Source organism: Natrix helvetica (assembly GCF_964273705.1).
Source record: "Natrix helvetica genome assembly, chromosome: 11".
NCBI classification, from domain to species: Eukaryota; Metazoa; Chordata; class Lepidosauria; order Squamata; family Natricidae; genus Natrix; species Natrix helvetica.
Window position 1 is genome coordinate 11,669,397 of NC_138562.1, and position 27,982 is coordinate 11,697,378.

Here is a 27,982-nt window from a genome sequence, read left to right on the forward strand (position 1 = left end):
GTAATGAAACATCTGCAGAAGGGAAAGTCAGAAAACATCCAGAACTCCACAATTTAACCTTCAACCCCATATGTTATGCATTGTGAATATGTAGAGTGCATGTCTGGGAGCTGAGTCATGGCAAGTAGACTTATAAATTGCCTTTATAAATCAAGGTTGTCATGATTCAACATTCAGACAACTACCTGGATGTCTGAGAATCTTCACTGATGTACAGTAAGAGGTTTCTGATGAAATCCACTTACTAATATTGGGGGAACAGTTTATCCCCATAATGATGGTGGTGAGGGAGGGACACTTTTTATGGTAGTACATAAGGAAGAGAACAGACTTAAGCACATCCTTCCTCCTCAACACATGGTCATTAACCAACACTCAGATAGGCAGGAACCTATGATCAACAGAAACAAATCCAAGCTGGTAGGACAAGCTACCACCTATAAACACCAAGCAAATTCCATAACCTGGGGGGGTCTCCAAACTTGGCAAGTTTAAGACTTGTAGACTTACATTTCCAGAATTAACAGATACAATCAAGATCAAGGGAGGTACTAATACCACTCTACATAGCCCTAGTAAGACCATACCTAGAATACTGCATCCAGTTTTGGTCACCACACTATAAAAAAGATGCTGAGACTAGATGGATACTTTTTATGTACTTTTTTAAAAATACAATCTCAATTCACATAAGTATGGATGAAGATGTGAGTGTTGAATATTTCTGCTGGTTGTGACTGGCGCAATGGCTGGGCGTTACCAAACCAGAAGAAATATCTCTCTACCTTTAGTGTTCCCATATTTGAGGGGCTGGCAAAAAAAAAAAAAAAGAAGAAGCGGTGGGGTATCAACCGATTTGTCGGTTGAAGGCAGGACAAGAAGCAAGGGATGGAAACTAATCAAGGAGAGAAGCAACCTAGAACTAAGGAGAATTTTCCTGACAGAACAATTAACCAGTGGAACACCTGGCCTTCAGAAGTTGTAGATGCTCCATCACTGGAGGCTTTTAAGAAGAGAGGACAGCCATTAGTCAGAAATGGTCCAGAGTCGTCTGCTTGTGCAGGCATGTTCGACTAGAACAGGGGTGTCAAACTGGATTTCTTCGAGGGCTGGATCAGCATTGTAGTTCGCGGTCCAACCGGGAGCAGGGGAGGGGAGGAGAGACGGGACGAAATGGGCTGCAGGAGGCCCCATGCGTCCCCCTCCCCATGCCCTGTTTTGGCTGGCAGGAGGCTGTCCAGGCCAAAAACTGGCCATGGGAGGCTGTGCACAGCTCCCCGCACCCCATTTTGCTTGCCAGAGGCACCATGGGCCCTTCCTTTGCTGTTTCCAGGTTGGCCTCGCGGGCTAGATTTAAGCAACTCGTGGGCCAGATGTGGCCCACAGGCCTTGAGTTTGACACCCCTGGACTAGAAGACCTCCAAGGTCCCTTTCAGCTCTGCTATTCTGTTATCCCTCCAAGCTTCGAAGGTCCACCCCTTCAGCTGATAACTGGCGTCTACTGAGTTGGTGGCCAAGCTAGAACTGGCCAAAGGAGAGCCAAAATGGGACAAGAGAGGTGATGTGATGCATGGAATTCCTTTCCGCCTTCTCCAATGACTCACAGCCCTTGCAATGTGCGACTGTTGGCACGCCCTTATGCACAAAGGGTTCAGATGAGGTTGGGCTTTTGTTATGAAGAATGCATAATATCTCTGTATTCGTGGGAATTGTCCCTCGGTATTGCTAACCTTCAGGAAGAGACAAGAGACAAGGTCTAAATAAACTTTCATCATCGCGTATCTAGTTAGAAATCCATGGTAAGCAGATCCATCCATCCCAAATAGTATCCGGTAACGTGCTGTGAACTAGGGCATACGAAACCTTTGCCAGACCAATTCTCGAATACAGCTCGTCTGCCTGGAATCCACACTGTATATAGGACATTAACACGATTGAGCGAGTCCAGAAGTATTTCACGAGAAGAGGAGTCCTCCACTCCCCTGCTCACAATAGAATTCTCTATGCCACCAGGCTCGAAATTTTGGGCTTGGACAACCGAGAACTAGGCCGCCTACGGTCTGACCTAAGCGCAGTGCACAAAAGTGTCTGCTACAATGTCCTGCCTTCAATGACTTCTTCAGCTTCAACCACAATAACACACAGGCAAACAATCGATACAAACTCAAGATAAACCATCCCAAACTCGATTGCAGAAAATACGACTTCAGCAACAGAGTGGTCAATGCCTGGAATGCTCCACCTGACTCTGTTGTTACATCCTCAAACCCCCACAGCTTCTACCTTAAACTGTCTACCAGGGACCTCACCCCATTCCTAAGAGGTCCATAAAAGGGACGTGCATAAGTGCACCAGCGTGCCTACTGTCCCTGTCCTACTGTCCCCATTTACTTGTATTCAATGACATGAGTGGGCAGGAAGCAACTCTACTCTACTCCTATAGCCTGCAAGTTCTCTGACTTCTTGTGCTTCCCCTAGCCTTTGAGATAACAAGAGGACCTTGTCTTCTAAAGAAACATTTTGAGTAGCCAAGATGCAGGCATCATCAAGGGAAAGTCTTTGCCCCTGAGGAAATTACTGGAGAACTTCTCTTTCCCCTGGAGAAATGCAGAGAAGGTTTTTTTTTCCCCCACCCAGAAATGGGATGGAGGATTGTAAGCAACGCAGCACTGCTGTGACCGATGCATTCCTTACATAATATATGTACATTATTCTTTGCATGTCTAATGCATTCCATGTGCATTATAATTCTTAAGGCAATCTAACAAGATAGGTCAGGGTTAGCTGTATATGATTGGCAACAGATGGCCTCAGGCGAGCAATGCTTCCTTCAGTTCCTAACGCAGTCAAATGGAGCATTCTTATTTCATCCTATTCTCATGCTTTTTGTTCATTCTTTTAAAACCTTATCTGCAAGATGGGTTTGTGCAAAAAGGACACCTTGACAAGGCTTGCAAACAGGTGGGATGCACCAGCCATCCCTTTAGCCCAATGTCCCTTTAGCCCTAATTTAATGCTTTAAATTAAAATAGTAAAACCTAGCTGCTTTCATTTATTCTGCCCTTTGGCTTTAATGACATTAGGAAGAAGCTAACAAATTTGCATTTTTTTTAAAAAAAAATGCCTGTAGCCTCCCAAGTGACTAACGCGGAGCTTAACCATAATCCTGCATAGGTGTCACAACGTTGAGCAGACTTAAGACTTAAAAAAAAAATACTGTGGGAGTATTAAAGCTGTTGAAAGACACTGCACGGTTCCCCTTTCACAGATGTCGAAAGATTCCGAGTAGCAGAATTGATTGACGTCATTTTAAAAACACTGACATTTGCTGACACAGTTTGGGACCAGAGATTATTATTCTTCGTTCTGAGAAGAAGGTATCTCAAAATGTCAATTACCACTTGCCCTCTTCAGCCAAGGAAGAGGTCTGGGTAAACTCTCTCACTCTGTTTCATTTTGTGGTTAAGTATCCAAACATTTCCAAGTTAGGTAACCATGTATTTGTATTATAATTACCTTTTTTTCTGTTATTTTAAAAGCAATACATTCTCAAAGAAAAAAAGCAATATACATATAAAAATGGCTGTGCATGTTTGTGTGTGTTCCAGCATAACTCTGGAACGCCTCGAGCAATTTCAGCCAAACTTGGTACACAGATGACTTACTCTCTGGAAACAAATACTGAGTAGGACACCTCTAACACCCCTCGGGGTGTGTGTTCTGTTAAGATAGAGTCTGTTGTGCCTTAAAATGGATTCTACTGTACTACCATAAAATGGCTTCTACTGTACAGCACAGTGGAGTTGCCATGGTAATGGCTTCACAGTACTCCACAAGGGGGCTCCCTCTGGTAAGGGGAAAAAATCCAACATTAGAAATCACATTTGGTCTGGACATTCCCCCTCTATAAATAAATACCCAGGCAACGCCGGGTTATCAACTAGTTGTATCAGGGACGTGCGGTCAGGGGAGGCAGGGGAGGCAGAGCCTCACCGCTCTCATCATGAAAATTAAAAAAAAAAGGAAAAGGGAAAAGGCGCTGAGGAGTCTTCTGCACACGTGGTCGGAAATGGGAGCGCTCCGTGGTCCCCTTCATGTTGACTCAGGAGTCAGGAAGGAGGGGAATGGGACCACGTGTGCAGGAGGCTCCTCTAGCCTCAGCCTCCCTCCTGCGCACGTCCCATTCCCCGCCTTCCTAAGTCAACATGAAGGGGATCGTGGAGCGTGAGCTGTGGTCCCGCGGAGCGTGCTCCGCGGTCCCCTTCATGTTGACTCAGGAGTCAGGAAGGAGGGGAATTCCCCTCCTTCCTGACTCCTGAGTCAACATGAAGGGGACCGCTGAGCACGAGCCGCGGTCCCCTTCATGTTGACTTAGGAAGGCGGGGAATGGGACGTGCGCAGGAGGGAGGCTGACGTGGTCCCATTCCCCTCCTTCCTGAGTCAACATGAAGGGGACCGCGGCTCACGCTGATGACGTCACCAGCCTCACCAGCCATAAACTTCACCGCACGTCACTGAGTTGTATATAAAAACTGCTTTAAAAACTGAAAAAAATGCAAAGAAAAAAAGAAACAGAATATATATTGTTACCATAGCTACCAGTTGCAATTCTATACATACTTACCTAATGTAAATATTATTCAAGGACTTATATATTAATTCCTAATACACCTAAACAACTCTTTTTTGACCTATGGTATTTGGTATAAATGAGTTCTGTATTTCATTTGTCCAAACAAGGTCTACATCTGGATAACTTTACAATTCAGTGGAGTTCAGTATTAAAAAACACATATAATGATTCTCAAGGTTTGGATGAAATTATGGAATTTTGCCTGAATTTTTCTTGGGTTAGTATTAACCTTCGACAGAGGATTATATTGTCTCTTCCCCTCTCATTTTGCAGGATGAGGAATCCATTGAAGAGGGAAATTAAAATCCGTTCGATTTTCTTTCATGGAATAGTTGGGTTGACTTGGCTTTCAATGTTATGGCCCTTGTTTGGAGGAAGAATAGTGTGGAGTTTTTCCTATTGTAAAGTTTAAAGTATTTAGATAACTGGGAGATTTAGATTCGTTCATTCATTTATTCATTCATTCAGTTTAGTTGCCGCCTGACTCCGACCAACTCTGGATGGCTCAGAACAATAGCAGAACATAAAAACAACAACAACAACAACAACAAAGTTGAACACATACAAAATAACTACAAAATAAGTATGAGGGGGCAATACAAGCAACAAAGCAACCATATATCACATCACAATGGGCCTCCGGGGGGGGGGGAGGCTCTTTTCGCTCTCCCCAGTCTCCTATAAACGCTCTGGAGCCTGGGGAGGGCGAAAAATGGCTTTAAAAAAGGGTGAACTCAGGGTCTCGCGTGCCCTGACAAATGGCTCCACGTGCCACCTGTGGCACGCGTGCCACAGATTCACCATCACTGTTCTAGCCAATGTCCCTACGTCAAAAGTCCAAACCACAGGGTTCAAATAAAGTTCATTAATGACACGCAGTCCATACCTGTAACAAAAGGAGAAGTAAGACCCCCATCTACTTATAAGGCTTTCCCCTGCAAAATAACCAATAAGAAATGAGTTAAGTATTTCCATATTGCGCTGCTTTTGAGAATGTATAAGAAAGCGTGCTTCGATAATGAAAGTTGTTCAGAAATTGCAACGTTAGCCATGTGCTAGCTTTCTGAACCTGGCTGCCAAACAAACTTTTCCTGTATCCTGAGAAGTCTAAGCTTGTCATTTTCTGCAACAATACCTCCAAAAACCAATCTGTTTTCAATGAGCTGATTGGCAACTGACAGGCTGACAATACAGAGGAATGTTTGTTACGGTAATTGTCTCCATCGTTCGGTGATGGTGCTACACTAGGCAAAAGGTGAGAAGTGGCTTTTCTGGGCAAGTTAGACGCTGGGGGTGGAGTGGCTGCTTGTTGCATCCCTAATGGCCTCACCTGTCAGCCTTGCCCGCATCAAAACCTCAGCCACCACTTGCTTGCTTTTCTCCTCTGGCCCAAGACGTCAGGGCAGAGAATGCAAAGAATGTGGAAGGGAGAGGCTATTCCTGGCTGAAGCAGAGAGGGAGGGAGGGAGGGAGGGAACACACTCACTCTCTCTCTCTCTCTCTCTCTCTCTCTCTCTCTCTCTCTCTCTCTCTCTCTCTCTCTCTCTCTCTCTCTCTCTCTCTCTCTCTCTCTCTCTCTCTCTCTCTCTCTCTCTCTCTCTCTCTCTCTCTCTCTCTCTCTCTCTCTCTTATGCCTGGGATGTAGGAACCTGTTTGGTGCCCTGCAGGGTAGGAGCACCCTCCCATTTCGTCAGCCTTCCCTCCCAAAACAAGGCTGGGCCCCAAGCTGAGATCTTGTGTGCTTTGCCCACACACTGCCCTCCCTACAGATCACTCACCCCGACCGAGGACGGAGGCCGTTGCATGCTTTTAAAAAGAGATCCCTGCAGAAGGAAATCTACCGTGCTGCTTCTACGGTGCAGCCGTCCGAAGTAAGTCTCCTTTGGCTCTGCTGGGCAGGCACAATCCTTTGGGGGAAACAGGAGAAGGGAGCCTGCTTTCCCCGCAGGCTTATCCAGGGGTTCAAGGGTCCCTTCTGCCCTGAAATGCTTTCCACGCCAGATGTAGGGAGCCTAGGTTGGGATGAGGAGGAAGGACCAAGAAATCTTGCTTTGCAGTCTCCAACTCCTTTCCCCCTCTCTCCTCTACAACCATCTCAACCATTGTTTCTTCTTCTTCTTCTTCTTCTTCTTCTTCTTCTTCTTCTTCTTCTTCTTCTTCTTCTTCTTCTTCTTCTTCTTCTTCTTCTTCTTCTTCTTCTTCTTCTTCTTCTTCTTCTTCCTCCTCCTCCTCCTCCTCCTCCTCTTCTTCCTCTTCCTCTTCCTCTTCCTCTTCCTCTACTATTTCTACTTCTACTTCTTTTTAAATATAGTTTTATTGTTTACATATAAATATATTGAATACGGTGTAACTGTCCTTGCATTCCACTTGCCATAAAACAAAGGTAAAAGCAAAATAACACAAATGTACTATTTTAAACAGTGCTAGTGTTGTACAGTAATTTCTGATTTCCATCTTCTCACACCCTACTGATGAAGTAATGAGAAGTTAGCCTGATTTGGCTTAACGTAAGCGAAACGGATTGATTCCTGATAAGAATGTATCTATCAATGACTCCTTTCCTCACCAATGCTGTGCAGGTACTTTCTTCCTGGGTGTTCCATGCGTCCAGAATAACTGTTTACTGCAATCTTTTTAAGGTAGAAGAATGCTGGAAAAGAAAGAATTTTCCAAAGAGTGTTTCCATGGCACTTACACACCCATTGTACCCTGAAGTGGGCAGAGTTTAGATCAAGGTGAATTACTGGTGATTTGGAGTAAATCCTCAATCTTTGCCCCCTTTTTGCTATTTTAAACAGCAAAACAGCAGCTAACTCCATGGAAGATGTAGGGACATGGCAAATGAATCAGAAGAGACCCCCTCTAGAGGAAGGGGAGGTTGACTCAGCCTCCCGTCCTTCTGACAGAAGGCTGAGGTGGGTAAAATGAGGACCCAGATTGTTGGGGGCAAGAGGCTGACTCTGTAAACTGCTTAGAGAGAGCTGGAAAGCAGTGTAAAGAGGTATATAAGTCTAAGTGCTATGCCTATTGCTAAAGGGGAGCAAAGACATCTGCTTGGAGTTCAGAAGCCTTAAATGCTGGTTTGCCTTACCCCAAATCTCCATTGTCTTTGTGCATTTCAACGTTTTGTGCTAAAACTCTGACCTGTCTCAAAAGTGGTTTTCAAAAGGCAACTGGACTTTATTCGGGGAGATTTTATCCCCCTCGAAAACGTTTCGCTTCTCATCCAAGGAGCTTCTACAATTCAATCTGTGTCGACTTCATTCTGTGTTTAAATGCATCGGTGCAAGCCTGTTTGCTCCAGATCTTCAATGCAATGCAATGCAATACAATACAACAGTAGAGTTGGAAGGGACCTTGGAGGTCTTCTAGTCCAACCCCCTGCCTAGGCAGGAAACCCTATACCGTTTCAGACAAATGGCTACCCAATCTCTTCTTAAAGACTTCCAGTGTTGGAGCATTCACAACTTCTGGAGGCAAGTTGTTCCACTGATTGATTGTTCTCACTGTCAGGAAATTTCTCCTCAGTTCTAAGTTGCTTCTCTCCTTGATTAGTTTCCACCCATTGCTTCTTGTTCTACCCTCTGGTGCCTTGGAGAATAGCTTGACTCCCTCTTCTTTGGGGCAGCCCCTGAGATATTGGAACACTGCTATCATGTCTCCCCTAGTCCTTCTTTTCATTAAACTAGACATACCCAGTTCCTGCAACCGGTCTTCATATGTTTTAGTCTCCAGGCCCCTAATCATCAAATGCAGATTCTTCTTGAATCCAGCAATTCCCCACCACCACCACCAACGGGCATGAGAAGATGGGTGAAATCTGTGAATCAGGATTCTTCTAAAAGCTGACAGATTCTCCAAAATGAATGTTCCCCAGATTCTCCTTTGCGCTTTTGGGTGCTTGTCCGTTGGGCAGCTCTTGGTAAAACAGGGTTTCTGTGCTAAAAATGAAAAAAAAAAAGTACCCCTGTGGGTAGGCAGAGCTTGGCACGGTTTCCTCAGCAGGGCGTCTCCCCTCTTCTGTTTGGCACAGCTTTGTACTCTGCCCATGCTCCAAGAACATCTATCAGAGAGTTGAGGAATGCAAGCCGTTTTCAGAAACCACATGAAGAGAATGCTGGTTTTTAAAGTAACCGGTGTAACAGAGATTTGTGCCAAATCTTTTATGAAACTCCTCCTTATAAAAGCATTCACTATTTTTTTTTTTCTGAATCCAACTCCTGGGTCTTTAATAATTGCACCGCATGCAGAAATTAAACCAAACAAAACTCCCCAAATCCTTAGTTATTACACGCTGCTGCTGACTTTTGCGTTTTTCTCTTCATTAGGCTCATTTTATTTTTGCAACAGCCCCTGTGAGGGAGGTGAAGAGGGGAGATAGCAGTCCTCTACTTATAACCATTCATTCAGCAACGGCTTGAAGTTACCATGGGACTGAAACAAGCGACTTGTGACTGGGTCTTGTATTTAGGACTATTGCGAGCATCCCCACCGTCATGGGATCAAAATTCAAGAACTTGGCAACTACCATATTTATGATGCTTGCAGATTTCCAAGACCACGTGGTCCTTGCTATTTGTAACCTTTGCAGCTGAGCGCTGACAGGCAAAGTCAACAGCGGAAACCAGATTTGTTTAATGGCCATGTGGTTCACTTAACAGCCGTAGTGATTCTTTTAAACCAGAGGTGTCAAACTCAATTTCATTGAGGGCCACATCAGGGTTGTGTTTGACCTCAGGGGGCAAGGGGGTCATGGCCAGCTCAATGTCACCTGTTGAGGCTTTGTTTTTGGCCGTGATGGACTCCTGCAGCCCTCTGCCAGTGAAAATAGAGCATGGCCTTCCTGAGCACCGTTTTTACTGGCAGAGGGCTGCGGGAGTCCATCACAGCCAAAAACGGAGCACGGGCGGGCCACATGCTGCCCTCCCGAGTGCCACTTTTGCTGGCAGAGGCACAGCAGGCCGGTCCGTCGCTGTTTCCAGGGCAGCCCCAATGGCCAGATCTAAGCACCCAGCAGGCTGGATCTGGCCCCTGGGCCTTGACTTGGAGACCCCCGGTTTAAACGCTGTGGCAAAAAAGTTGTAAAATTGGGTACAACTCAGTGAAAATGGCCTTGCTTAGCAGCAGAAATTCTGGTCCCAATCTTAGTGGTAAGTCACGGACTGTGTCTGGGATGGTTGCAAGGTGAGTTTCTGAGCTGATTGAGGCCATGGTGATGTTGTTCCTTCATCTTCTACTCTCCCCAATCTTGGTGGCCACCAAATGTGTTAGGTGACTAGCTTCTGTCATTGGCAGTCAAGGTGGATAGTTCACGATATCACCTGTTCTACATTATTTTCCCTGTATACAAATGCCATAGCGATGAGTGTCATGCTTCTGCCCTTCACCCCTGACTTAGCTGCATGACAGTTGAGTGTTTGGGACATCAGTAGAACAAGTTCCACTTCTCTTCATGCGTCCGGGAGGGAGTTGTGGACTTCTGCAGCTTGTGCCCCACCCAATGGCTCTTGCCCATCAAGTTTACTTTACTCCTGTTTTGGAATGAAGGTTTGCAGAAACGAGAGCCTGCTTCCGGGATGGTTCTGAGCAGTCTTCTCAGTGACCCACTCAGGTTTTCAGCTGATCACAAATCCAGTTGGATCATGTTGCCTGGATTGTCACCTTGGGACCTGTGAAGGTCTGGGAACCCTGTGAAATGAATCATCTGTCCAGGTGATTTGTAATCATCCAGGATTGATCGGTATTCTCTCATTTCTTGACTATTTTGACTTCTACTACACAGATATTGGCCCAATGTTAGAGTTATTCTGTGGGTGTCAGATCCTAAGCCCTTCTACCTTATTTCTTTCCAAGGTGCCTTTGAATTAAAGAGGCTGGCTTTGGCTCCATTGATCTTCAAAAACTATCAACCTGTCTTCAATCTTCCGTTTCTGGAGAAGGCTGTGGAAAAGGGGCTCCTCCTGAAGCTGATCAGAACCTTGAAGGAAATAGATTGTCTCTAGACCCATTTCAATCAGCTTTCAGGACTGGATTTAGTAGTGAGACAGCTTTGGTTGTGCTTATTTATGACCTGTGAGGGAACCAGTATAGTGATGGTATATTTATGCTTCTTGACCTCTTAATGGCTTTAGATATCATTGACCAAGCTATCCTTCTGAGTTGACTCTATGGGTTGAGGATTAGGGGAACCATTCTACAGAGTATGGTATGATCACACCATGTTGCATCTGGTGTGACCACAGTATGTTGCATCAGGGAGCTAAGAAGCTAGTCTACTTTATGGTGCCTTCAACATCTCCCCAACCTTAAGAGACTCCATGTTCTCCTTCTCCCCATTCATTAACAAAGTCCACGAGGCAGTCATTCAGACATAATAAAAATAGGTGCCCAGTTAGATGTCCAACCACTATTCTTATTCAAAAACTAAGCAGAGTTGGATCAAATTGATAGTAAATGGAAGAGTATCAGGAAATACCAGAGCTGTAGTAGACTGAAGCAGATTATTGTAAAAATATATTGGAAAAGGAGAATGCTGAAGTACTTCCATATTGCTGCCTGGAAAACTTCACGGACAGCCATAAAATCGCTAGAAGTTAATCCTGATTTAAAAGAGGTTTAATTTTCACCTAAATATGGCTAACCAAGCTAAGACTGTATGTGTTCTGCAAGAGCTTCATTTGTGGAAGAAAACAATTAAGCATTACTTAGTGCCTCATTTTATTGCAGCGAAAGTTTGTGGGGAAAGGTTATTGCTCAGTAAGAGCATCCTTATATCCGGAAGGTCCCAGGTAGAATTTCTGGTTCAGATTGGTCTGAGAAAGTCTGTTGTCCTAGCAACTAGAAAAGCCATGGAAGTTTGTCTTTACATGGGACAACTGCCATGAGATTATTAAATGCTCAAAGATGGAAAGGTTTGACACACTAACCGGAATGGAGGAGTGGTTGGTGAAAGTGATGGAACTTGCAGAGATGGCTAAATCGACTTCCTTAATTAGAGGAAAGACAATCATGGCTTAGTGCAGGGGTGTCCAAACTTGGGAACTTTAAGACTTGTGGACTTCAACTCTCAGAATTCCCCAGCCAGCAGAGGGAGTCCCCAGCAATTCTGGGAGTTGAAGTCCACAAGTCTTAAAGTTCCCAAGTTTGGACACCCCTGGCTTAGTGCAAACCCTTTGTAGACTTTTTGCATGAATCAGTAAAAAGGGCTTATGGTTTGTGGTTTTGATGATCAGGGAAAGAAAGGTTAATAGAAAAATGTGAGCTTTTTTTGTAATAATATAATAAGAGATGATTTTATAATTATACTTGAATTTGCTGCAAAGAAAATTGGAAACTTCTATTTCTTTTCCTCTCCTCTCCTTTCCATTCCTCTCTCCTCCTTTCCCCTCCCCTCCTCTCCCCTCCATTCCTCCCCTTTCCTCTCCTCTCCTCTGTTCCTTTTATTCTGAATTAGTCTCTGTTAGCTTTTAATGCTCCCTTCTTTATATAAGGAAGGCTGCTGTGTCAAAATCTTAAGATAAATGCAGCTCAGCCATTCCCAATCATGTGCCTTCAGTATACAGAACATCACATCAAAGCAACTATCACCCCCTTCCCAGCTACTGAACACAGTATCTAGAGTTAAAAAATTGCCTGTTGTGACCATCAATGGCAAATGCAGGAGAGAATACATGGCTGGGGAAATTGGCATATATAGCATTTGAGAAAGATGAACCAGGCAGCAAACTATAAAAGACATTAACAAATTTGCAGAGTTGGAAGGGACCCTGTAGGTCATCTAGTCCAACCTCCCGCCCAAGCAGGAGACCCTACACCATTGCTGACAGATGATAGTCCAGTCTCTTCTTGAAAGCCTCCAGTGATGAAACTCCCACAACTTCATGTTAAATTAAGCAGAATAGTCCAGGATCTTCACCTGGGCACAATGTCTGAATCTAGCAGTTTTGGTTATAAACCATCCTTTATATCTTAGCATGGCCACTTGTGGCTAATTATAAAAGCAGTGATGGAAGCTTCATTGAATGCTTTGCACAAACCTAGGCGTTCTCCTTTACAAATCATGAGTTTTATCTCAAAAGGCGGTTTGGCCTGAATTCAGTTTGGACACATTCATCCATGTGTCACGTTTAATGTGTTAGCCCTATTTTTCTTGTGTGTGGAGCAATTCCTGCAACCGGGAAGGCAATGAGGAAGTCAGTGTAATTTAAAAATCATTTGCAAGTAGATTCATTGCTCTGTGTTGTTTCAGTCTCCTCCATCAGAATAATGTAAACAGGAGAAAGAATATGGAAATAGCAAGTGTAGGTCAAAGGAATGCATTTACATCAGCAAGGAGAAAGAGAGAGAGAGAGAGAGAATGAGAGAGAGAAATGAACCTACCTCAGGCAATTTATTTATTTATTTGGAGAATTTATATGGCCACGCAATTCCCTGATGTTGATTCGGCGTTTCCTTATATCAATAAAACCCCAAACCCAATATACCCCTTCACCCAATGTAATAGTTGACTCAGCCTTCCATACTTCCGAGGTGGGAAAATGAGGACCCATATTGTTGGTGGCAATATGCTGACTCTGTAAAACCGCTTAGAGAGGGCTGTAAAAACAGTATGAAGCGGAATGTAAGTCTAAGTTCTATTGCTTTTGCTACTTGAGCATGAGAGCAGTGCCAAGTTTCAGAGAGTGATTTGATTGAATCCCAGTTTCCCCTAATATCCAACTTGAAACGATTCCTCGGATTTATTTTGCAAACTGATGTGAGCAACAGGGCTTTGAATTGTGAGCCAAGGTATACCTGATGCTATGCTAGATTGGTCCAGGGAAGTCCAAGGAAATCTATCATGAGCAAGTAGAAGGTAGAAGTAGAAGACAGTTTGAAGGTCCAAATGGAGTGATAATTATTCCAGTTCTCCTATTGTGGTCAGGAATCCGTGACCTCAAATGTTGCTCAGTTGCAACTCCAAGTAGCTTGAGCCAAGAGGACTAATGGCTGAAGTTCAGCAATATCTGGAGATCCATATAGAGATCTCAGGATCTATGGTGGAACCTAAATTATGAATCTTCTGATCATCTACAATGTATCCTGCGACTCTCTTTAATATGCCCGGGGTGTTTATATTGCAATAAGACATAATTTGCTTTGACTTCATGCAACATGCTAACCCTTAAGCCATGTTTTCCCATCAACCGTGGCTGGACTCAGACAAGTCACCCTGTTAAAATCAAACAAGGCATGGCTCACCATAATATATGGACTTGAATCATGTGTGATTCAGTGTTTCCTTTAGTTCAACGCTGCCAAATGCAATTAATAATGGAGTCGCAAGTCTTGAATAAAGCACTTTCTTGACTGTGTTATCCAATTCCCTTCCCTGGAATTCGAATTGAGTTTTTTTTTTTTTCATGAATACAAAGTACCGTGCAAGCTTTGCTATCAATTTATGGATATTCTGTTTGTGTGAATGTAAATGAGGGCGGAGGGATTTTTTCCTCAGGCGGAATGCAACTAGGATTATTTTATAGGCTTAATGCTCCTTCTCTTAATCCCCATCTCTCTCCCAACTGCAATGTCTCCTTCTATTTCTGTAAACAGGATGGATCACCAATTCTAGAGGGGATTGCTGTGCTCCTAATTACTGCTTTTGCGTGTTGTTTATGCCTGGCTGATTTAATTGGCCAAATTAGCATTTATTATATCTCTTTCATTCATTTATACTGCTCCAAGATATCTATGCAAGGCTGAAATATTGTTAGAGGGGCCCCCAGCTTTGGTAGCTTTCAAACACAACTAGAAGGTTGGCTTTTGATTTCAATTGAAGTCCCATAAGCGAATAAGTAAGTAAATAAGACTTCTGATCGAAGAAAGCTGCCATAGTTAATATGAGTTACTGTGCTGTATCATTATGAACTCTAACCGGGAAAATGAAGGAAAACCTAGGAATACATGCAAGGCTAAAATAGGAAGAACCTAATTTTCACAGACCACATATATAAAGTCAAAAATAACACTAAATGCCTTATTATCGAACATGAATTTAACATTTGTAATAGAGCCAATCCCCCAGTCTAGGTAAACAAACATATCCAGTTTAAAGATAAGTATAATCTTTATTGTCATTGCACTAAAATACAACGAAATTGGTTGGATGGGATATCTGAAACCTTGTAAATCTTTGCACTGTTTTCCTCTACATAGAATAGAACAGAATAGAGCAGAGCTGGAAGGGACCTTGGAGGTCTTCTAGTCCAGCCCCTGCTTAAGCAGGAGAACCTATACTATTTCAGATAAGTGGCTCTCTAGTTTCTTCTTAAAAACCTCCAGTGATGGAACACCCACGGTTTCTGGAGGCAAGCTGTTCCACTGGTTAATTGACTTCACTGTTAGGAAGTTTCTCCTTAATTCGAGGTTGCTTCTCTCTTTGGTTAGTTCCCAAGCATTGTTTCTTGTCCTGCCCTCTGGTGCTTTGGAGAATAATTTGACCCTCCCCTTCTTTGTGGCAGCCCCTCAAATACTGGAATACCTCTATCACGTCACCCCTAATTCTTCTTTTCTTTAGACTAGCCAAGCCCAAATCCTGCAGCCGTTCTTCATATGTTTTAGTCTCCAGGTCTTTGATCATCTTAGTTGCTCTTCTCTGAACTTTTTCCAAGATCTTAACATATTTTTTGATAGCATGGTGGCCAAAATTGGTTGCAGTATTCCAGGTGTGTTCTTACTAGGGTTTAATACTGATTTAATTAAATACTGATCCTAAAATAATAACTACTGTTTATTTGGGTGGTGCAATATTTTTTTAATCCATTTCGAAAGGGTGCTGCAGAGTGAAGGAAAGCATGAATGTTTCCTCTGTCTGTAGCTCTTTAAAGCAGCCAGGTCTTTTTCAAGCACTGTGCTACGTTCACGTCCTCATCTCGTCAAAAAGACCTTCTTGGAATGAAACGTGAAGCACTGAGCAGATATGTGGTAGCGAAGGTAGTCTTCCCTAGAATTGAACCCCTGCCTTCTACCCATCCTTGTTATCAATCAAGTGCAATCATTTCTCATGGATCCTGGCTTTCAAGTCAATTTCGGATGAGCTCGTACGACATGCTACACCAAACGAAAAAGGGGTACCGTATTTATAGTATTTAGAGCCGAGGTGGAGCAATGGTTAGAGTGCAGCACTGCAGGCTACTTCAGCTGACTGCTAGCTGCAGTTCAGCAGTTCAAATCTCACCAGTTGACTCAAGGTTGACTCAGCCTTCCACCCTTCCGAGGTGGGTCAAATGAGGACCCAGATTGTTGAGGGCAATGTTGAGGCTGACTCCGTAAACTGCTTAGAGAGGGCTATAAAAGAACTATGAAGCGGTATATAAGTCTAATTGCTATGGCTATTGCTATGATCCTTGGGGGGAAACAGGTAATGAGTTAAACCTCATTCCTGGTTGGCTGACTATTTGGTGTATCTTTGGGAATAATTGATGTACCATAGATTACTTTTTGTTAATATATTCAACCGCTTTGCTTTCCGAGGTGGGTAAAATGAGGACTCAAATTGTTGGGGGCAATATGCTGACTCTGTAAACCACTTAGAGCAGTGGTTCTCAACCTGTGGGTCGGGACCCCTTTGGGGGTCGAACGACCCTTTCACGGGGTCGCCTAAGACCATTGGAAAACACATATTTTTGAAAAAATATGGAAAACAAAATAATCTTATGGTTGGGGGTCACCACAACATGAGGAACTTTATTAAAGGGTTGTGGCATTAGGAAGGCTAACCACTGGCTTAGAGAGAGCTGTAAAAGCACTATGAAGTGGTATATAAGTCTAAGTGCTATTGCTAGAGTCCGTTGAGTTATAGAAACCATGCCTCATATTAGACCTCAGCATATCTTATTTCTTGGCCCAAATTATGTTATGTAACACAATGGCTATGCCTTGTTAACTTGGATTTCTCCACCCTCCTTATGCTGATCTATGACCGTAATAAAGATTTGATTTGATTATTTTATTGTCAATCAGCTTGTAAGGTAAATCAGCCATTAAGAGCACAGGAGCTTATTTCTAATAAACTGGTTACCGGAACTATAAGTGTGATGTAATCTGAAAATCACCTCACTGATATAGAAATTGAAACCGAGTAAAAACAACAACAGCAACGAAGTATATCTCCTCTTAATAAATTTTTGAATAAATGTAGAGACATTCTGATGATCCAACGGTAGACAAACTTCTTCAACCTGCTGTGCAAGTTGAGGCAGCCACAGGGCCTCCTTCCTTATTCAGTAGAAGAATCTGTTGAATACCAATTTAGAATTAATTGTAAGTAACAACAATAATTGCTCTTAGCAGTCGTGGGGTGAGGCACCTCAGGAGGTGTTAGCACAGGCAGGAAATGTACCAGTTGTAAAACAGCTACAATCGTCTTAGAAACTGTACCTTCTGTCTCTCTGGGACTGTTGCTTCCATCCTACTCCTCAAGATCATTGTTCATGTAGACCACTGTTTCTCAACCTTGGAATTGCAAGATGATGGTCTTCAGCATGCTGGCTGGAGAATTCTAGGAGCTAAAGTTCACACATCTTAAAGTTGCCAAGGTTGGGAAACATCCTACCCATTTCTTCCTTCCGAGATTACGTGGAATTATTTCAAGCAACAGGATCAAATGGTCAAGAAACCAATACAATCATCTTTTCGTAAGTTGGATGAACTGTAATCTTTTAGAGGCCATCTTCTGCTAGTGACCTTAATAGCATGGCCTTGCCATCACTGGCCACATGACTTTTATTTTGGCAGAGAGAGGGTTGGCTGGATTGGGCGAGAAGAAAGTCATTAGTTGGGAAACCTACCTGGATGCCAAAGACTGGAATGCTGCACCTGGAGATAAGAATCTTAATTAGAAGGGGAAAAAATCGAATCTTTATTAATTGGGAGGACTTTCTTACACCCACTAAAAAGGAGCACCCTATATATATATGTATATATTGTATGTCCCTGTGGGCAATCAACACACATTCTCATTAAGATGCCTAGTTTTTTCCACATAGCACACTCCAACTGACATTTTAATCTTGGGTTTATTGCCTGTATTTCCAACCTTGTGCTGTGGAATAATAGTATATAAGCATTGAGGGAATAGCCAAGAAAATCAGTGGATTCTCAACGTTCAAAAGCTGCAATGACTTGAGGATATACTCAGGGACGTGCGGTCAGGGGAGGCAGGGGAGGCAGAGCCTCACTGCTCTCATCATGAAAATTTAAAAAAAAGGGAAAAGGGAAAAGGCGCTGAGGAGCCTTCTGCACACGTGGTCCGGGAATGGGATCATGTGTGCAGGAGGCTCCTCTAGCCTCAGCCTCCCTCCTGCACATGTGGTCCCATTCCCCGCCTTCGTGAGTCAACATGAAGGAGACCGCGGAGCTTGAGCCGTGGTCCCATGGAGCACGCTCCATGGTCCCCTTCATGTTGACTCAGGAAGGAGGGGAATGGGACCACGTGTGCAGGAGGCTGAGGCAGCTTCAGCCTCCTGCACACGTGGTCCCATTCCCTGCCTTCCTGAGTCAACATGAAGGGGACCGCAGCTCGCGCTGATGACGTCACCAGCCTCACCAGCCATAAACCTCACCGCACGTCACTGGTTCTCATTCTACTTGTACTATTGAGAGGTGAAGTGAGCTTTAAAGAAGTGAAAAGAAGGACTAGGAGTGACATGATAGCAATATTCCAATATTTGAGGGGCTACCACAAAGAAGAGGTGTGTGTGTGTATCAACCTATTCTCCAAAGCACCAGAAGGCACGATAAGAAACAATGGATAGAAACTAATCAAGGAAACATCTAACTTAGAACTAAGGAGAATTTTTCTGACAGTGAGGACAATTAACCAGTGGAATGGCCAGAGGGTTTTGGGTGCTCCATCACTGGAGGCTTTTAAGAAGAGACTGGACAGCCACTTTTCTGAAATGGCTTTAGGGTCTCCTGCTTGAACAGGGGGTTGGACTAGAAGGCCTCCAAGGTCCCTTCCAACTCTGTGACTTCTGTTCTGTTCTGCAGAAACTGGATGATAAAGTGTTCAAGTAAATAGAGATATAGCCCCCTTGGAAGTAAGAAAAACCCATCCCTTGAGATTAACCAGCAACTGGGTCTACATTTAATCCAAGCTGCAAACCAGATATTGAATGCTGGAATTCAAGGCCACAGGTTTGCAGCTCAAATTAAAAGTAAGCACCCCGTTCTCAAATCCCAACCGCTAGTTTGAAACCATGTTCTTGTTCAAAGAAGAAAGACTGATCCCTCCAGGAAGAAAGTACATTCAACACCCTGTAATTTCCTTATTTTCAAACGCCGCTTCCAAAGAAAAGGCAGAAAATTAGGGCTGATTTTCCAGAAAGCTTACTTACTGTTTTGAATATTTGGGGTAGGGTTTGTATTTTTGTGGAAAGTTGCTGAGTAGGCGTTTCCTTCTGCAGTTCAAGTATTTTGGAATATTCTCAGGTTTCGGTGCATTTTGCAACATGGCTTTTCACACCGGGAGTGGATCTCCAACCTGCTGGTGCTTTTTAATCTATGGAAATCTGCAATTAGCGTTGAATGATAGGATGTTCAGAGGTGGAACTGGTTGGGAGATTACTGATGTGTCTAGAAATTCTGGGAACTGAAGACTCGCGTGGGGTAAGCGTCAGAATAGAGCTGGAAGGGACTTTGGAGGTCTTCTAATGGAGCCCCCTGCTCAAGCAGGGCATCCTGCTACATCATTTCAGACATGTGGCTGTTCAGTCTCTTAAAAACCTCCAGTGATGCAGCCCCCACAACTTCTGAAGGCAATCCGCTTCACTGGTTAGTTGTCCTCACTGTTAGGAAGTTTCTCCTTAATTCCAGGTTGCTTCTCTCCTTGATAAGTTTCCATCCATCGTTTCTTTGTCTTGCCTTCTGGTGGTTTGGAAAATAAGTTGACCCCCTATGTGGCAGCCCCACAAATACTGAAATATTGCTATCATGTCACCTCTAGTTCCTTCTTTTCTCTAGACTAGCCCTATCCAGTTCCTGCAACCTCTCATATGTTTTCGTTTTCGGGCCATTCAATCATCTTAGTTGCTTATCTCTGCTCTGTCTGTCATAATGTTCAAGAAATTCAATATTTTGCTGCCTGTTGATCTAGGCACCTGCTTCAAAACTCTCATTGACACTTCCATGCAAACCTATCCCCAGGTCCTCTTGAGCTCGGGACTTGATGACTACAAGAAAACATTCATGTAGGATTATTTTTTGTTGTCCCCAATACAGATTGCCTTGCTGCAGGGATTTGTTTTTTTATCCTCCCAATTTAGCCTTCATTTGTTGGGATTTCCTGATAATTTCCTGTCCAAGTATCCACCAAATGCTACCTTAGCCTGGATAAAAAAATCTAACCCTTTCTCTGGAAAAAATAATAATTAAAACTTTCCTTGCTAGGCTGGTTTGTGGATGATAGTAGTTTTTTAGATCTACTTCCTTGCAGTTCTGAGTGGGAGTTGGTGAAGATTAGCAGGTGAATTGCCTGCAGTCAACAAACTCTCCGTGCAATGATCGGAGGGGGCTTAGAACTTTCTGCTCCTGATTCAGCAGCTTGAGAGAGGGGGAAAAATGTCCTTTGTTGACATTTCCCAGCTCAAAAACAGGAGTGGAAGCCAAGAGAAGAAATGAGTGGGCAGATCCAGTTTTAATGAGATCTTTGACAGGGTTTGAAGTATTCCACTACCAGAGATACGGGCGGTAAGTGAATTAGAACTATATGATTTCATGCCAACTTGGGGAAGACAACCCTGAATTTGTGAGTGGAGGGTTTAGGTATCCTAATGCACGGGTCTCCAACCCCCCTGATCCATGGACCAGCCCTGGGCCATGTTATGCCAGAAAGAGGGCCACGTAAACAAGCAAAGCCTCATCCGTGGGATGCAGGATCTTGTGGCCTGCTAGCGGTCAGCAGAGCTGGCAGTAGAGTCAGACAATGAGGTTGGAGAGGAAGATGGGCCAGTCCTGGAGACTGGGGAAGGCTCAGACAAGGGCTCTGCGTCGGAGGCACAGAAAGGGCCCAGGCCATCTGGCAGTGATCAGGTGCTTCCGGAGCTAGACAGCAGTGAGGCAGAGGAACAGCTGGAGCCTGTTCCCAGTGTGTGCATGCGCAGAGCTTCCAGAAGAAAAGAACAACTCAGAAATCAGGGGCGACTTGGGAGTAAAGTCACAGGTGGAAGGTGATTGGCCCCTCCCATAGGAAATAAAAGAGGAGCGAAAGGGGAGTGGGCTTTTGCGGGGAATAATTCGTTCGTATTCGTTCATTCGTTTCAGGAGTGTGAAGATCTGTCCATGAATCTTAGAGACTCTGTGCCAAGTCTTTCCTTGCACAGCACTATGTTTGGAAAATATTTACATGGCAAAAGATAGATAAGGTCTGTAGTCCTAAATATTCCTTTGAAAGACTGTTTGCCAGGCCTTTGCTGAATGGGAAGGGGGGGGGAGTTCACATTCATTTAATAAAAGGGGTTTTGACGGGACCAGGACTCTGCCTTGTGCTGTTTGGGGAAGGCTGGGTCAGAACACAGGCAGCACATGAAACCATGCTCTCTCTGGTCTGCAGAAAAACCTCTCTCCACAAAACCGGTTCCTGGTGCCCCCAAAATTGGGGGCTGCTGTCCTAATGTATGTTGAGGAACAGGTTAATATGAGTCCTATCTCATTGCATTTCTGGAGTCATTGATAGCAACATTCTACAATGAAAGAATTAATTACTTCTTTTAATGGAATCACTGAGGGCTTCCACTCTCCTGCTTGAGCAAGGGGTTGGACTCAAAAGACCGCCAGGGTCCCTTCCAACTCTGTTGTGCGTTGGTGTCAGCCTGCTTCCTTATCACAACGACCATCTTCAGGGCTTTATGTGACATCTTAGTTACCCCAAAAAGCGGCGCTGACAAACACGTCAGCAGGAAAAAGAAGTCCCTTTTCAGCTCGCAAGCACACCCCTGGATTCCAAGCTGTCTCTTTTTACCATTCGGCGTGGTTTCTGTCCCCACCCAGTTCTCTGAAATGTGTGCGTTGCCACAACAGTGGAGTACGAAATGCCAAAAATGGAGCTTGTCTGGGCACACCCTCCAAAGGGTTCTCCAGGAAGACTGGTGTTTGGAAGGCCCCTAAGACTAACTCTGTGCTGCGTCCAACGTTGCTTGCCTTCCATGGGCAGGGGTCGGCAACCTGCGGCTCTGCAGCCGCATGTGGCTCTTTCATCCCTCTGCTGCGGCTCCCTGTTGCCCGTTGGCCACACAATCGATAGGGCTTTCGATTAGGACAGGTAGGGGGGAAAGGACGACGTGCTAGGAGGAGACTGTGTGGTGGGAGAACCAGACTTCCTGTCGGCTTCAGAATTGAATGGGGGGCTTCCGGTGAGGACCTTTGTGGCTCTTTGAGTCTTTAAGGTTGCCGACCTCTATCCATGGGGCTTCCGGCTGTTTCTTAAGCCAACTTCAGAAAGTCCACTCTGGATTGCAGGGAGAGGGCAGGAGATCTGGTTGATGCTTTGTCTGGATTACAGCCATAGTGAGATTTGATTGGTTGTTCCTCTGCTCCTTGCGCTTCCCATCCATGGTCCAGGGTGGACAAGTCTACTGGAAGCTGCCCTTTTCTCTTAGGGATGGCTCTCTGCTCATTGGTCCCCATGCCTTCTGTCCCATACGTCTGCAGACAGGGATGCATTTAGTCCCCTCCCCTTTCCCATATTATCTCATTTGAATATAACTCGGATCAGGGCTGAGGGTTCTGGCCAGTTTTACTGCCCGTTTGCTTTTATGCGCACTGTGGTTGCATGCAGAGTTCAATTAAAATTGTTCTGCGCATGTGCAGAACTCAAAAACAAGACAGCAATGGTGGCAACCGGGGAACTGGTTCGGGGGAGTGGCAGGCCTGGGTCGATGCTGGTTCCAGCGACCCAGGCCACCATACCACTACCAGTTCAGCGGATCCTGGCCGAACGGGTAGGAAGCCACCTCTGACTCGAATCCTTTCTATTTCTCTGCTGGGGCCATCATGCAGTAGGTACAATAATGAAAGCAAGATGAGAAGAGGTTGTAGGACCTTCTTCTGTAGGTCCATGGAAGCTTTGTAGCAAAAAAAGAGAGAACTGAACGTTCCCTGTAAGAGAAATTAAGTAGACATTTTGCTTCCCAGCATTGGTCATTCTGATTCCTTTTTCCTGTTGTCAGGCCAACAATAGTGCCCATCTTTATTATTTTATTCTTCAAGGACACTGAGCAGGATTCTCCAGTTGCAGGTTCCTTCCTCCCTCCCTCCTCTCCCTCCCCTCCCTCCCTTCCCCTTTCCCCTTCCTTCCCTCCCTTCCCTTTTCTCCTTCCTTCCTCCCTCCCCTTCCTTCCTCCCTCCCCTCCCCTCCCTTTTCTCCTTTTCTCCTTCCTTCCTTCCTTCCTTCCTTCCTTCCTTCCTTCCTTCCTTCCTTCCTTCCTTCCTTCCTTCTCCCCTCCCTTCCCTTTTCTCCTTCCTTCCTCCCTTCCCTTCCCTTCCCTTCCTTCCTTCCTCCCCCTCCCTCTCCTCCCTTTCCTTTTCTCCTTCCTTCCTTCCTCCCCTCCCTCCCCTTCCCTTTTCTCTTCCTTCCTTGCTTCCTTCCTTCCTTCCTTCCTCCCCTCCCTTCCCTTTTCTCCTTCCTTCCTTCCTTCCTTCCTTCCTTCCTTCCTCCCTTCCCTTCCCTTCCCTTCCTTCCTTCCTTCCTCCCTCCCTCCCTCCCCTCCTTTCCCTTTTCTCCTTTCTTGCTTGCTTACTTGCTTGCTTCCTCCCTCCCCTCCCCTCCCAATAATTTGGAATACTTAGGTATGCAGGAATGCTTAGAGGAGAGAAAAAAAACCTGTTGGTGAATATTCATAAATGACACATGTTTAGTTAAGTAACCATGAAAAAGTCATCTGGAATAATAAGAAGTGAAACATAGCGATGGATTCGCAACACATTAAATTGTGGTTTCTTTGAACGACAAACCACAGTTGGTTGGATTTGTAAGCCATAAATGGTGGGTTATCAGCCACAACAGCTGAGTCCAGCCTCCACTTCAATCAAACCCAATCTTATCGTGCTGTGGTTCAGCACGATAGGTGAATCCAGCCAGAGTGTCCCCCGTTCTTATGCGAGAATATTTTTGTCGCTCGTTGTTCAGAGGGGTTCTCTGCTCCACGACGTGAGGCAGCCGTGAGCAAACTCCCCTTTATCCAACTGTAGATCTAGATTCACGACACCCTCAGTGAGACACCGAAGAGTCAGGTTTTTCCTCCACAACTCTCAACTGTCTCCACCCGGCTCTCATTTGAACTTGGAAAAAGCTCGTCCCAAACATTCAGGCTGCACTTGAATTTCTGGCTTGGCAGAATTATGCAAAGCCGGGCATGTCGGCCGTTTGCTTCAGCTATGGCTTTGGGCAACAACAAGCAATTCTTGCCAACGCTCAGCTTTTCCAAACATGAATCACGCTGCAAATCTCAACCCGGCTCTTTAGTGACAGTTTCCTCCCACATCGAATGCACAGGTACCTGTATAGGTGGTACCTCGCTCAATAGTAGCAACTGTGAGGGGGATCTTGGAATCCTCGTGGACAATCATTTAAATATGAGCCAGCAGTGAGCAGCAGCTGCCAAAAAAGCCAACACAGTTATAGGCTGCATCAACAGAGGGATAGAATCAAGATCACGTGAAGGGTTCATGCCATTAACCAGCGGCAGTCCACAATTTGGAGGTTGGGGACCCCCGCCATACAGAGATATCTGCAGGATGTTATTTAAAAATCAGGATGGTAACCAGAGTGGGACAAACAAACCTCTACCCACTTTTTTATGTGGTACCCAGAATAGAATAGAATAGAATAGAATAGAATAGAATTAGAATTAGAATTAGAATTAGAATGGAATAGAATTAGAATTAGAATAGAATAAGAAAAGAAAAGAAGAGAACAGAACTGTTAGATTGGGTAATGGATAAGCAGACACAGGCTTAACAGTAACAACAGCTCTTATTAAGTACAACAAGTGAGAACCATCCAGGGAAGGTTGAGTCTGACAGCAGCTCTTTTATAGGGAGCTGTCAGACCCTTCGACCAATAGGATTAAACCTCTGTTCCCGCCGAAACAGAGGACCTTGGTGGAAACCACTGTAGATAGAACAAGGGTCTAACAAGAAGAGAACAGAATAGAATAGACTAGAATAGAATAGAATTCTTTATTGGCCAAGTGTGATTGGACACACGAGGAATTTGTCTTCAGTGCATAAGCTTCCATTGTACATAAAAAGCTATAAATGATAAACCATGATCATAATCATCATAAGAAGACATTCATCATAAATCATCAGATACAACAGTGATAGTCCTAGGATACTAAATAAACAATCAACGTAAATCATACTAGGAAACTAAATAAAATAATATAAATCATAAAGATGCAAGCCACAAAGTTATAGTCATAAGCAGAAAAGGAGATAGTTAATAGGAAAGATGAGAAGAAGAATAGTAATACAGTCTTAGTAAATAGTTTGACATTGTCGTGGCAATTATTTGGTTAGCAGAGTGATGGCATGGGGGAAAAACTGTCCCTGTGTCTAGTTGTTATGGTGTGCAGTGCCCTATAGTGTAGCTTTGAGGGTAGAGACCATTGTGACTTTTCCCCCTAACCAACAGAGATCCTAGTTTCCAGAACAGGTGTGTGCTGTGAGTACGGCTTTCTTGGAACATCAAGAGAAGGCTGAGGAGCATCTACTTGCCTTCTGCTGCATTTTACAGGAATAATCTGGTTTTCATTTCTTCTGTCCTAGTTGCATTTTTGTGTCAAACGCCGGAAACTGCACCGTGAGGAAACCAGTGTGAATCATGCTATCTCTTGGCGCCATGAAAGGTAAATGAACATTATGGGATGCTTAATCCCAAATTTGTATAATGTGCTTCCTTTAAACCTGAAGTACTGAGATACCTTGGAGTTACGCTACGGGGTTAACTATAAATGACAACACAACTGGATTACTTGTTTAAAAAAATCCAGAAATGAGACAAAACAAATAGAGATGAGTCAGGAGGAGTCTAGTAAGGCTTTATAAGATTAACAGATTTTATGAAAAGTCATAAACTTTTATGAGCTACAGCTGATGGCATCAGATACGTAGAACAATTAAGGATTTAAATTATGTTGGATTTAAATGGTTGTGCCGATACAAATTACGCCTGTGACAAATTAGAAGCTTTTTCTCAGTTAACAATTGTAATGTATTCCAATTGTGTTTATTGAGATAGGCTGAAAGCAGGAGTGAAATTCAGCAGGTTCTGACAGGTTCTGGAGAATCAGTAGTGGAATTTTTGAGTAGTTGCGGAAAATTTTAAGTAGTTGGGAGAACCGGCAAATGCCACCTCTGGCTGGCCCCAGAGTGGGGTGGGAATGGAGATTTTGCAGTATCCTTCCCCTGCCACTCTCACTAAGCCACACCCACCAAGCCACACCACACCACGCCCACCAAACCACGCCCACAGAACCGGTAGTAAAAAAAAATTGAATTTCACCACTGGCTGAAAGTTGTTGATGGATGTGAATCCAGCTCTTATCCCAGTGATGTTTCACTTTTTCCAAAAACAACCTTGAGATCTTTAAAGCCACTTTTCCTCCTGAATAATCCGGTCAAAACCAGACTGTGTAGAATGAGAAGGTCCCCAAGACAACTTTACAGTCCAAGCTTTCTAAGTTTACCTAATACTCATTGGGTTCTCTGTTCTTGGGGGGCTTCCAACTTCTTCTTGATCCATATTTTTTTAAGATGGCGTCATCCTACCTAGTGAGGAAGACCGGAAACGGATTATTACCCAAATGAAAGTCAGGACAACTCTGAAAGGGGACAAGAGCTGGATCCATCAGAGGTCTGATTCTGAGGAGAAGCAGAACCACAGTCCATTGTGAGTAAGAAGCAACTCTGCACTAATATTTGCTCCAGTTTCCTGAACATTTTCTTCCCTTGAGAAAACATGGCTTCTTTTTACCTACCTCAACCTCAGAGGGCACCTCCACACTGTCCTCATGTCCTTCTGGTTTGAGGAGAGCTCAAAGAACATCACTCAAACAGTCTCTGCCTCTCATACACAGGTTTGGTAAAATGAGGGCCCGGATTGTTGGGGGGCAGTATGCTGACTCTGTAAACAGCTTAGGGCTATAAAGCACTGTGAAGTGGTATATAAGTCTAAGTGCTATTGCTATTGCTAGAAAGTGTGCAGAGAAGAGAAACCAAGATGATTATGGGGCTGGAGGCTAAAACATATGAAGAATGGTTGCAGGAACTGGGCATGGCTAGTCTAGTAATGAGAAGGACCAGGGGAGACAGGATAGCAGTCTTCCAATATTTGAGGGGCTGCCACAGAGATGAGGGGGTAAAGCTATTTCCCAAGGCACCCGAAGGCCAGACAAGGAATAATGGATGGAAACTGAACAAGGAGAGATTCAACCTAGAAGGACTCCCAGACTCCCGGTTTCAAGCCTGATGCCTTCACCACTAGACCAGACTGGAAATACTTTCATGCACAAGTCATCTCGCTCAGAGCTCAGTATTAGATCCATTGTAAATTTGAGGTGCTTCATCCTGTCTTGTCCAACTAGAACAATAGTGTCCTTATTTTTGACAATTTCTGTCTTCTTCCAGGGCACCTTGTACAGTGCCATCTTCCCGCGGAGAACCACAGTCTCCTTCAGCACAAAAAAATATGTCCCCAAAGTGAGTATAAACGTTTTTCGTTATATTTTAATTGTGGTATCATACCCATTTTTTGGGTATAAATGGGAAGGTATGCGGTGGCTCAGTGACTAAGATGCTGAGCTTGTCGATCAGAAGGTCAGCAGTTAGGAGGTTTGAATCCCTAGTGCCGCGTAACAGAGTGAGCTCCCGTTCCTTGTCCCAGCTTCTGCCAACCTAACAGTTCGAATGCATGTAAAAATGCAAGTAGAAAAATAGGAACCACCTTTGGTGAGAAGCTAACAGCGTTCCGTGCGCCTTCGGCATTTAGTCATACCGGCCACATGACTCCGGAGATGTCTTTGGACAGCGCTGGCTCTTTGGCTTCGAAACGGAGATGAGCACTGCCCCCAAGAGTCAGGAACGACTAGCAGATATATGCAAGGGGAACCTTTACCTTACCATTTTTTTTTAAAAAAAGACACTTCTACAGTATATAGATTAATCCCTTGAATTTTGAGCTCAGACAAAAATGCTGAAAGCACCAACGACACTTGTATAACCGGGGAAGGTTTGGATTAGCTTCAGTCCTTGAGAAAGTCACAGGGTCACCTCTGATTAAACGGCTCAAAGTTTTTGTCTCTCTCTTTTCCA

General features: G+C 44.3%; 1 protein-coding gene across 6 annotated transcripts in view; it reads left to right on the top strand.

The window, feature by feature from the left end:
- Positions 1-6,290: 6,290 nt before the first annotated feature.
- ZNF185 (zinc finger protein 185 with LIM domain) overlaps positions 6,291-27,982 on the top strand; it is a 52,285-nt gene continuing 30,593 nt past the window's right edge. For all 6 annotated transcript variants that reach the window (XM_081964111.1, XM_081964114.1, XM_081964115.1 and 3 more), the window contains exons 1-4: positions 6,291-6,504; positions 25,439-25,518; positions 26,426-26,561; positions 27,299-27,370. In XM_081964111.1, the coding sequence (XP_081820237.1) occupies positions 25,494-25,518; positions 26,426-26,561; positions 27,299-27,370 (233 nt within the window). In that variant the 5' untranslated portion in view covers positions 6,291-6,504; positions 25,439-25,493. The remainder of the gene's footprint in view (positions 6,505-25,438; positions 25,519-26,425; positions 26,562-27,298; positions 27,371-27,982) is intronic.